Source organism: Pseudorca crassidens, chromosome 5 (genome assembly GCF_039906515.1).
Source record: "Pseudorca crassidens isolate mPseCra1 chromosome 5, mPseCra1.hap1, whole genome shotgun sequence".
Classification (NCBI taxonomy): Eukaryota; Metazoa; Chordata; class Mammalia; order Artiodactyla; family Delphinidae; genus Pseudorca; species Pseudorca crassidens.
In genome coordinates, this window is record NC_090300.1 from 91,002,644 (window position 1) to 91,015,259 (window position 12,616).

Here is a 12,616-nt window from a genome sequence, read left to right on the forward strand (position 1 = left end):
AGGCATGAGAAGCAAGGGAATGTGCAGGAGAATTAACAGAGCGCGCCGGAGGCTGCCAGCCTTCGCAAGTCCAGCGCAATGTTGGCCCCTGGCTGGAACCTGGAGTGTTCCCACGTTTCCTGGTAAAGAGTGGCTGGCTGTGCCTCAACTGTTTGCAGAAACAGTGTTGCTTGTGCTGAGCCTCTCCTTTCCTTCTGGGAGTCTGGAGTTTTGGTAGGTACCGGGCAGAGCCTGCCTATGAGACCAACTCCAATAAAACCTGAATCTCTAATGAGCTTCCCTGGTGGACAACATTTCACACGTGTTGTCACAACTCATTGCTGGAGGAATTAAGTGCACTCTGTGTGACTGCACTGGGCAAAGACTCTTGGAAGCTTGCACCTGGTTGCCTCCATATTTTCCTTTATATCCTTTAGCTGTAATAAATCAGTCATCTTTATGACTACAGGCTGAGTCCTATGAGTCTTACCAGCAAATCACTGAATCTGGGGGTGATCTTGGGGACCCCAACACAGGGAATTATCCCTGCATCCTTATTTGTTGTAAGTCATCATGTTATTTTTGTCTGAGAATAAAAGTTATGCCCTCAAAGCAGAAAACTTGCAAAGTATAGGAAATTGCAGCAAAGCAAGAAAAAAATTACTAATAATTCTTTAATCAAAAGGTCCCCCCCATATTTTATATTATATATTTGAGGTCTTAATGAGAAGGTAATTTGTATACTGCTTTTTGTTGTTTGTTGTCATCATTTCCTCTCTGTCTTGATTCTTTTGTTGCTGTTTACATATCAAAAGCCATTCCCCACGTGTTTAAAATTCCTTGCAAAGATTATTTAATGGCTGCACTAATGTTCTAAAACCATTTAGTGTTTTTATCTTTCCAATTTATAAATGCTGCTGCAATGGGTATCTTTGAGCTCTACACCCACCACATACATTTCCAGAGTAGATATCATTGCCTCAGAAAGGAATAAGGATGCCAGAGAATGGATACAGGAGTCACAGAACTGCTGAACTCAAGGGCACTAAGAAATGCCAGGTTTGCCATTGTATATTCTTGCCTCCTTTGCCACAGACTGATTGACCATAAGCGCATGGGTTTACTTCTGGGCTCTCTATCCTGTTCCGTTGATCTGCATCTCTGTTTTTGTGCCAGTACCATACTGTTTTGATGACTGTAGCTTTGAAGTATAGTCTGAAGTCAGGGAGCCTGATTCCTCCAGCTCTGTTTCTCTTTCCCAAGATTGTTGTAGCTATTCAGGGTCTTTTGTGTTTCCATACAAATTTTAAGATTTTTTTGTTCTAGTTCTGTGAAAAATGTCATTAGTAATTTGATAGGTATTGCAGTGAATCTGTAGATTGCCTTGGGTAGTATGGTCATTTTGAAAATATTGATTCTTCCAATCCAAGAACGCAGTATATCTTTCCATCTGTTTGTGTCTTATTTGGTTTCTTTCATCAGTGTCTTATAGTTTTCGTAGTACAGGTCTTTTGCCTCCTTAGGTAGGTTATTCCTAGGTATTTTATTCTTTTTGATGCGACGGTAAATGAGATTGTTTTCTTAATTTCTCTTTCTGATCTTTCATTGTTAGTGTATAGGAAAGTAGGAGATTTCTGTGTATTCATTTTGTATCCTGCAACTTTACCAAATTCATTGATGAGCTCCAGTAGTTTTCTGGTAGTGTCTTTAAGATTTTCTATGTACAGTATCATGTCATCTGCAAACAGTGACAGTTTTACTTCTTTTCCAATTTGGATCCCTTTTATTAAGAAATGCCAAGTTCAGGACTTCCCTGGTAGTCCAGTGGTTAAGGCTCTGTACTCCCAATGCAGGGGGCCCGGGTTCGATCCCTCGTCAGGGAACTAGGTCCCACATGCATGCTGCAACTAAGGAGCTTGCCTGCCGCAACTAAAGAGCCTGCGTGCCACAGCTAAGGAGCCAGCACAACCAAAATAAATAAATAAATAAATGATAATTTAAAAAAAAAAAAAAGGAAGAAAGAAATGCCAAGTTCGAAAAGAGGTCTCCAATAATAGCTCTAATGACATATACTTAACTTGTACTATCTGAATGAATCTGTACCCGACCTGGCTAAATAGTCGTGCTTGTTAAAATAACAACAACAGCAAAAAAAAATAGGCTTACCCAGTCAGCAGAATTTTCATGTTTTTAATGGGATTTAACCTAGTCAGTATTTCCATGTAGAGAAAACGTCTTTAAAAAATTGTAGTACATACACAGAGGACACTGGAGGCACACAAAAACAGCTCTTAGGCAGGAATATAAGAAATGAGGCTGGAGAGGTAGGCCTTCAATGCCAGATGTCTTCAAGAGATAATGGAGGTTGTTAAATGCCTCCCAGGAAGGAGATGAGGGTAAATCTGCTGGTGACAGATGGGATGAAATGGAACTGGGGGAGATTGGAGGCAGAGAGGCCACTGGACAAGAATGGGAGAGACAGATTTCGACTGACAGCAGTGGGAAGAGGAAGGAAGGAAGGGAGGGAGAAGAAAGACCAGGATGGTGGAAACAGAGCTGGCTGTAAAGGCAGCCAGACTTAGTTTGAATTCCAGCTCAGTTAGTCATTAGCCATGTTACTTGAGCAAGTCACTTAAATCTCTGAAGCAGTTTCCTCAACAGAAATGCCTACACGGTAGGTGACGGTAGAGATAAGAACCACCATATATAAAGTATACAGCACAGAGCCTTGCCGTAGGCAGGTAGTCAATGTTGAAAGTTTCTATCAAGACACTACCAAGGAATGATTGATAAGACCTGGTCATTATCTAGCTATAGGAAAGAAGAAGAAATCAAAAATGTTCCAAAGTATCAAGCCTAGGTAACAGGAAGAATAACAGCTACTGTATGAAGCATTACGCACATGTATGCACTTGGATTTACCTCATGTAATCCTCAAATCAACCCTATTAATTAAATATTAATGTTTTTATTTTAAAATGAAGACATTGAGGCTTAATTTGCATAATTTGCTTAGGTCAGTCAATCGAGCTAGTAAGTAGGAGGGTCAAGGTACATTTATAGGCACAGATCCAGAAATCATTTATATTTTACAAATGTGGAAACTGAGGCCAGGAGCGTTGAAGAATTTGCCTAAAGTTACACAATTGGATGATATAAATCTGGCCTCATGACTCACCATGAAACTATAAAAGGTGAGCTCAGTGGAGAAGGGGATACACATGACTAGTAGTTTCACATGGATAATGATAAAGACGATGACAGTTATTTCCAGGTAGAGAACTACAGCAAAGTGCATGACTAAAACTCAGGGAAAGTGTTCCAGGGGGCACCTCCGAGAGGGGATGACTGCTGCCTTGGGACTAAATGAGCTTCTCAAGGGAAAGAATGAAGAATGAGAAGAGTGAGAAGGCTGAAGACATGCCTCCTGCAATCACAACATGGGGCCAAAGGCAGAAATAAAGTCCTGAAGTCCAGAGTTCTGAAGGCCTGGACGAGTACAATACAGTGGACAGAGCTGAAGGCTGCAAACAGGGCAGGGGAAGGGAGAAAGGCCATTGGGTTTTATGATCAGACACTTTTTGTTGACCTTTGGAAGAACAATTTGGGACCAATGGATACAGTGGTTTAGGAGTGAGCAGGAGATAAGATCACAGACCTCTCTTTCTAGAAGTTTGCCAGTGAAAAAAGAGGGAGAGACAAATATATAAATGAAGTAGCAAGATGCTGATGGAAGACTGCTCTGAAGGAGAGACCGTGTGAGCACATTTGAAGAGGCCCGAGAGGATGCTTAGAAAGAAAGGGCGCTATCTGAAGGTCCACGGGTCAGAAGAAGCTGGAGAGGATTCTACGGAGAACACAGGTGAAGAGGTCAGTCTTGGGAAGGCAGGAGAACATATGAGATGTGAGGGAAAGAGAAGCAGGTGAAAATGCAAAGAAATTCCAAGATACCGGGCTTGCTGTCTGCCTAGGATTTTCCCATGAGTCACCCTATACCAGGGAGCAACCTGTGCAACTTGCTTGTCTGCCAGGACCATGTGATGTCATAAGATGTGATGCTTATTCCCAACTCAAGGCAAAACAAACCCATCCAATACAGCATCACGTAGGAAGTCCCTGCCTGCATCTCAGTACCAGAGCCTCCCCTACTCATAGAAAAGCCCTTATGGTAAGAGAGCTGGGGGACATCACATAAGGGTTCCTAGACTGTTAAAACTGGTCACCTTTAACTCATGTTTCTAAGCATCCACCTACTTGTCACAGTTTGGTTTCTGTAACATTTAAAATATTTTGCCCAAACCAAGGAAAGGTTTCACCAGTTAAGGCATTCCTAGGGTCTCTCCCCTCACTGTTCGGACACATTAGTAAAGAAAGCAGAATCCTTGAGGATGTTTATCTGATTCTCCAAATTATCCAGACAGGAAATGACTTTGAGAGAGAGGAAAGCTTTTTTTTTTTCCTTTACCCTTCACACCAAGGAATTTATAATTCCTTAGGGAGAAAGAGAAAATCCATTAATACTTTTTTCCTAAAGATCTGGGACAAAACCAGGCCTCTAGATTTAACGGGAAGGATTCCCTGAGCTCTGCCCGCGCCCCCCTGCCAACCCCAAATTGTCCATTTTAAGAAGGTTTCATTGTCTCTTGTGAGCCTGGCGGAGTGCTAGCCTCTCCTCCGCACTGTGGACACAGCCCAGGCTCAATGCCTTAAGCCGAGCCGTGATCCTGAATTTGCCATCACTTCAGTGGTGGACCACGGGCAGAGTCGGGGGAGAGCCCACTCCAGGTGCAGGCAAGAAGGGGTGCACAGTCTGTAGAGAATTAATAATAATAAACCTGACCACAGGTTGGTCTGCTTGTATTATCACCACATCATGGCCATTCCTATCAATGTCAGTGACAAGCTACAGCTCCCCACTGGGCACCTCCTTCTGGTACCCTATTGGCCCCTCCCCAGATGGGATATCTTTCTGTACTGGGATGTATTTAGTGTACCCTCTGGGTCCACTCCAGCTCCACATTTATTATCACCTCCACCTCTGAGCCTCAGTCTGGAGACTACAGAGCCCCGAGACAGGAGAGTAAGGAGTGGGGAGAAAGGGAAGGAGGAGGGGCATGGCAAATGGAGGTGCTGAGAAACTTCACTTCTTAATGAACCAGACAGCATCACTTCTTAAAGAATGTACACTCATTCTTTTTTTTTTTTAATTGAAGTATAGTTGCTGTACAATGTTATATAAGTTACAGGTGTACAATGTAGTGATTCACAATTTTTAAAGGTTATACTCCATTTACAGTCATTGTAAAATACTGGTCATATTCCCCGTGCTGTACAATATACCTAATAGTCTGGATTTCTTTCTCCCCTACCCACATATCGCCCCTCCCACATTCATTAACGAATGCACAGCCTTCGACTCTCCCACCTGCCCTTTTCCCAGACAGCAGCATTTTCTACACAGCGCCCAGAAGTTCTACCAATACTCGATTCATATCAACGGGCTTGACAATTGGACAATGGCTGATTTTTGCAGACTGTCATCCCAGAAGTGCCCGTGGAGCTGCTCTGGGTGAGGCTGGGACTGTCATGGAGGGAGTCCTGTCCCTGCTCCTTTTTACCCATTAAACCCGCCACTGCCTACTATGACCCTCTCCACAAGCCCAAACTCTTGAAAGTTGAGATGCCAAGTAAAATAAAAGTATTTCCCTGATTTAAAAAAAGTAAAAGTTTGAAAATCTCTCTTACGGCATTAACATATTTTAAACACAATTTTATAACCAGACTGAAAACAAAGTTTGCAACGCAAGTGTTAAAAAACTCTTCCCTGAATCTGATCCTGTGAACTCTCACGTCCCCCTGAGAAACTGTGGAGGAAAATGGAATCCCTTCTTCTGCAGGTTGCTCTTCGTGATCTGAAGAGGTCAAATGACTTTCTGAGAATGAAAATGGAAGACAGCTCTTGGATCTTGAGTTTTTTTGTTTTTTTGTTTTTTTTTGGCCACTCAGCTTGCAGGATCTTAGTTCCCCAACCAGGGATCGAACCCGTGCCCCCTGCAGTGGAAGCATGGAGTCTTAACCAATGGACGCCAGGGAAATCCCTGGGTCTTGAGCTTTAGAATCCTCAATATCAAACCAACCAAATCTGTGGCAACATCCTTTGTTATAGGCCCCAGATGCCAGCCGATGGTTCAGCCAACTTTTAGGACAGCACTGGCTGGTTGTGATAGGACAAGGCTGTGTGACTCAAGTTCAGTTTCAATATCCACATGTGGGAGATGATGGGAAGAGGGAGTATCAACACTCATACCAAAGCGATTGTCCTCAGTGTGATGAAGGAGGGGCAGCACCTCTTATCAACTTCTCCCTGCCTCAAAGACACAGCCATTCCACCTCAACACTGCCTTAAGTAACTAAGCAAACATGCTGCCTGCCTGGGAAGCTCACATGCTAGAGGTTGGCACACCTCAGCAGAGTTTTCCTATTTCTTCAGGTACTGTAAAACTTTGAGACAGGAGATGAAAGTGTTGGGACAAGGAGGAACAGGAGGTGAATGACAAATGCAATTCCTTAGGAGAATTCCCAGGGCCCCCTCTGGAGAAACTCAGGGGCTGCCATGCTTGCTCTCATCCTGTAACTTGGTTTGCTATGGAGAATCCAGCTCAACCCTTATCTTGTGATGATCGGATCACCCTCACAAGTATCCCAGTTCCAGAAGAGGCCCCCTCACACCCCTGTACCCTACAATCACCCACACATAGAAATGAAAGCACTTTTCTTCTTTCCTATTTTGAAATTGAAATATTGCCCACTGGGGGCGGGGGGGGGCCGCTATATTTATGCATCATAAAAACCTTAATACTGATAATCATAAAAAAATTAGCAACTACCTAAAAGGTTTTAAAAAGATGTGGAAGGGCTTCGCTGGTGGCGCAGTGGTTGAGAGTCCGCCTGCCGATGCAGGGGACACGGGTTCGTGCCCCGGTCAGGGAAGATCCCACATGCCGCGGAGCGGCTGGGCCCATGAGCCGTGGCCGCTGAGCCTGCGCGTCCGGAGCCTGTGCTCTGCAACGGGAGAGGCCACAACAGTGAGAGGCCCGCGTACCGCAAAAAAAAAAAAAAAAAAAATGTGGAAGAGTACATCATGCAGTTATAAAAAAAAATGTTCACAAATAATTTTTAATGAATTGGCAAAATGATCTCAATGTAACATTAAAATCCGGAAGGTGAGCCACAGAATGATAAAAAACAATCTGATCGCAAATCAATTTTAAAATGCAAGTAAGAAAAAGACTAGAGAAAAATATAACAAAATATTAATAATGTGGATGGGCTTTATGGGTAACTGAACATGTACTATGTTCATATTCATAATAAAAAATAAAATGAGATAATGCATGTAAAATATATATTTAGCACCATGTGAGTTTTTGTTTTGTACCGCATACAACACAAATATAACAGTGATTTCTAAAATAAGTTAAAATAATGACAGCTTACAGATGCATGGTTCTATGAAGTTTTTTAAATGCTTCCAAATACATTATTCATCATTTTACCATTACAATAATATACTAGGTATATCAGATAAAGTTATCGTTATACAATAATTACCTTTTTACAATAATTATCTTTACTAAACAAATTATTTTAAAAACTTTTCAAACACGCATGGGTAAGATACAATAAAACATAGTGTTTATGGAAATTAAAAAGTTAAGAAATCTTCAACATCCAATGGGTAGGGTTTAAAGTAAAACAATGACCCCCATACTTTTTCCAGAGTTTATAAAACACACAAAAAAAAAGAAAAAAGAAAAGCAAAAATCGTGTATATCTCCCATCTATTCAACATATCGCAAACCAGTTTTAAATTCATATTATAAACGATGAAGTAGCAGTGAGTATGTCTTTGATTTCAGCGTTTAAGTGTCATAAGCATTATATGAGTTCTCAAAATGCATCAATTTAGTCATGTTTAAAACCTCTTACCTCCAATCAGACATAAGCTTATGATGATGACTACAACGAGACCGAGGAAAACAGAGGCGAGGACCATCCACAGTTTGCACTTTCCAACCAAGTTCTTATTACAGGAGTTCCAAGGGCTTTCCTTGTCAGCCTGGAAAGCAGAGGGAGACTTAGAGGCAGGCATCTGGTTTCAACAAACATTTTTTAATGCTCACTATGGGCCAGTGACACTGAAATGAAGGCAGCAGGATCCTGACCCCGAGGGGCTCCACCCTACTGAGTCAAGTTTACAAAAGGACAGAATGGAACCTCACAAAGAAGTTAGCAAGAAAATGCTCTGGGGACTCTGAGGTGGGAAGGACAGGCAGGATTTTGAAGGATGGACAGAGAAAGGCATTGCAAACCCAGGAAAGAATATCCTCCGTGTCGACTCACAATGAAATTGGCCAAGAGATGCATCTGATAGGAATGTGGGTTTCAGAGGCAAGTAATGAGAGTTAAGATTAGAGGGAGTGAAAGGTTGAAGCATATCTGAGAGGGTCTTAAATGCTGCCAGAGCAGTTTGGACTTAAATTGGCGTGTACTGGGAACTCATTGAAGGTTTCTGGCACACAAAAGCTGAGGAGAAGATTAAGAGAATGATGTATAGTTTAGACCAAGAGAACCTTCTGCTGGGGCCCAGACTCTATGTAATAAGGGCCTGGAAAGGGAATGAAAGGGAGGACAAGGACGGGAGAGATACCAGAAAATAAGCTGCAATGTGTGTAGTGAGGCAGAGGGTGGGGTTAAAGTAAATAATTTCAACCACTCTGGTCTGCTGAACATCAACACCATTTCACTTCATCTGAACACCCCTGCAAGGGAGGTATTAACCCATTTCAAAGATGCAGTTGGGAGAGATTAGCCAGGGCTAACCCCTGCTGCGTGACACTGCCCCGCTCACTCGCTCTCCCATTGGTCTACAGGGTCCCCCAGGCACTGTGTGGGGCTCCAGGTTAAGAGTGCGCCCGGCCACCTCCACGCTCAGTACTGCCACCTGCCCCTAAAAGGTTCCATTCCTCTCCTCCTACTTCCTACATGGAGACCATGGGAAACAATGGAATATGACGCAGAAAAAATGTGTTTCTCTATCAGGATCCCAATCCCAGCTATAGCACTTAAAGGCAGGGGGACTATCAGCAAACTCCTTACTGAAACTCACCAGCCCCAAGGTCCTCACCTGTAAAACACACAAGTAATAAATCTAGCTCACGGGGCTGTTATAAAAACTAGAGATCACGCACATGAAGCACTTGCTAAACAAGGGTAGAGCGGAGGTCACACTCCGGAGCCCCTGAGCGCCCTTGACACTGGCTCTCAACACACAGGAGCCAGTGGTTACGTGGAGTATTCACCTGCCTCGCCAAGCGGCAGCAGGGCACTTCCTGAATCCGCGCCTCGTTAACTTTCTCTTCCGTCGTGATTTCAGTGGCAGCTATCAGAAAAGGAAACTGTCCACGCAAGGACTACAGTTTAATCTTTCTCAAGGAGAGGGTCCAAGCCTGCATATCAGAATCACGTGAAGGGGAATTTAAACAACACCCAGGCCCTACCCGGACCCAGGGGATCAGATTGCAGGGAAGGGGGGAGCAGACCCAGTTTGTCAATGTAGACTTCCCAAGGTAAATCAGCTGCTTTACGAGAGGTGGACCCCTGGTCTGGAGCCTCCCTGCTCTTCAGGAACCTGGTCAAATCTCTCCTTTCGTGGAGGCCTCCCTACCAGCCCACCCGTGGAGAGATCTCCCAGTACACACAGCTCGTCTGCCGCTGCCACTGCCTGCCTTGTCTGGTATCAGGTCCGAATATAAACAGATACTGGCCTATCTTCCTAGGGAAAGTGAAACCACATAGAAGGAAGGGTGGCTCTTAAAATTCCCCACTCTTATATCCCATACCTCTGCCTCATAAAAGTAACAGGCACTTAATAGACGTGTGTTGCTTAGTTATAGTGGGCGCCCAAAATTTTGAGAATGCACTTTGAGAAGCTCTAGAGTAGAGGTCACACTTTGGAGCCCCTGCATGCCCTTCAGGTGGGGTATGAGGGGTACAGTAAAGGCCCCGTCAATATCTGGACAGAGGGAAACCCTCTTGAGGTAAGTGGGTGTGGAGTCCAGGGACGGCACCACCGCTCACCCCTACCCACAGACTGAGCATTGCTCCAAGGTCACCAAAGCTAGCGGCTCAACAAGGCACACAAGAAAGAGGAGTCCCAGTATAAGAAGCCTTGAACTTCTCAGGGGACAGAAACATATCTTCCTATTTACAGAGCTCCTGAGACACATGCCATTTTCAGTCCTTGTACAAGACACAGCAGGAACCATAAAGATTCGTGCCAAATGAAATGGTCTGGAGTCTCAAATGAGCCCATGAATGAGGGTCGATGCACCTCTTTGGCCCTTTGTGCCTTCACCTATGCTATCCCTTAGAGACCACAAACTAGGACGCTGGTGGTGTGAGGAGACCAATATTCTGACTTCCTGGGGGAACTCAGCTCAGAATTATATAGCCCTCTTCTGTAGGAAATGCCTCTTCCTGTCCAGCCCATCACTGCCATCCTACAGGCCGGCCCCTTCTCCTGCCGTCAGCCCGAAGGCAGAGACCACTATCCTTTGAATGACTAATCTTCACATATTTTAAGTCATCGTAAAATGGTCTGTCAGACACACCCAACCCATCAACAGAGTACAGCGCTGCTCAGCGGTCTGCACACCAGAATCAACACAGGAATCCTAGTTTTTCGAAGTGCCCCCAGGAGAGTCCACCCTGCCTTGAGAGAGCCTCTGATTCAGCAGATGCATGTTACCCATGCACGCTGGGCCATGGAAACACAATGCCTCCTTCACTGCCTTCTTTGGCATTTCTTGCCCAAATTCTAGGCCATGAGGAGAGGCCACAGGCAGGTTCTTCTCCAGAGTGGCTTCTGAAGATTTTTGCAAACTGCATCTTACACTCTATGATGGCAGCATATGGCCCAAGAATTTCTGTGACTTTCCTCTGACTATTCCCCCAGATATATTCACATCCCTCTTCAAATAAGGTCCAAATACATGACATAAGGTCCTGAAACAATGGCAGGACTACGTATCTCTTGGATACAAAAAGCTTTTCTTCTCTTTGGCTCAATTAGGAAAAGGTATTATATAGATCAGGGGAAATTTTTCTTAGCACACAGTAAAATCTATATTTTGTAATCTGCATTGTGGGATTTAATCCACTTGTTGACTCAAGCACAAAAGAGCCAGCTGAGTCTTGTCCTAAATTCTGAACAACACATGTCAATGGGCTAATTTTTAGCTAGCCCATTCATATATGTATTGCCTGCCTCAAAACTACCCATGGATTATTACTGCTATTATCAAAATGATGCTGCCATCCCTTAAAATGCCTCTGGGACTTCTACCTGAAAACTGAGGTCGGAGTCCGTGAAATGAGCCATAAAAGAAAAGTAGTCTTACTCAATTATCCCTAATGCCTTTTCCAGTTCTGACCCAACTATATTGCCATGTTTACAGTGATGGCAGGCAAAGTGAAGTTCACTGGCTTACAATCTTTTTCCCTCAAGCCCCAAACCCAAATTAAGAAACAGAAAGTTCTTTCTACTGCCTTTGAATACCCTCCCAGATGAGCCCTTCCAAGTAGGAAGATACCCATGATATGGGATGTCTTCTTCCCGATGATTCTCAAACTCTTCCCTGCTCGTCACGCATCTACCTGTCTGCTCACATCTCCCTCATCATGCCAGATACGCTACTCAATTCCTCATATTTCACCTACGTTCCATAACTTACAGAAATTAGTAATAATATATAACAGGCAATTATACATAAATAAATATAAGTTATATACGTTTATATATTCAAATTATGTACATATATATAGACATATAAAATAAATCAACAAAAGCAGCATAGGTTTGAAAAACAGCCTGAGTTCAGTCTCAGAGCCACCACTGGGTGAACTTGAGTATTTTGGTAACTCCGCCTGAGTCTCAAGTTCTTCACTCAGTTTCTTCTTCTGTCAAATCAGAATGCCACCCCCTTCCTCTGAAGTTTGTTGTGCTCATTAAATGCATTTATGTAGCAGAAGTGTTTGGCACATGATAGGTACAAAATATATGTTTAATAAAAACACATGGACTTAATGCTACATTTCAAAGTTGGAAATCTTAACATATAGTTTAAAGAGACCTACACACAAAAGTCTTAAGAGTCTGGATCTTGCGCTTGTGGCTACATTAGTTGACTTTTCAAGTTAAAATACACTTCAGCTGATTCTATGGAACCAAAGAGAATGATTTACACATTAGATGAGGATTTTTTTTTCCTCTTTTTAAAAATTATTCCTCTTCAAGCATTTCTAGAATGTTCTCCAAGTGCTGATGTAACCCTTCATCTTCACGCCATTCTGTCCCTCACACAGCTTTCCTATTTCCTACACAGCTTTGTATTTCCTACAAAGCTGGTTCACAAGGAAGTCTCAGATATCTGTATACACCTGGCTAACAAGGAAGTAATTAAAACATGAAAAAGCAATCTCTACCAGGTAGGTTAAATGATAATAAAATACTGACACCCTGTATGTGTCCTGCACAGTCTACTCCTCCACTGTATTCAACATGCATTCCCAGGCC

General features: G+C 43.3%; 1 protein-coding gene across 1 annotated transcript in view; it reads right to left on the bottom strand.

Moving 5' to 3' along the window:
- The window catches only part of C5H3orf52 (chromosome 5 C3orf52 homolog), a 31,244-nt gene that overhangs the window by 16,973 nt on the left and 1,655 nt on the right, over nucleotides 1-12,616 (bottom strand). Inside the window, exon 2 of the mRNA XM_067738912.1 lies at nucleotides 7,969-8,098. Within this exon, the coding sequence (XP_067595013.1) occupies nucleotides 7,969-8,098 (130 nt within the window). The remainder of the gene's footprint in view (nucleotides 1-7,968; nucleotides 8,099-12,616) is intronic.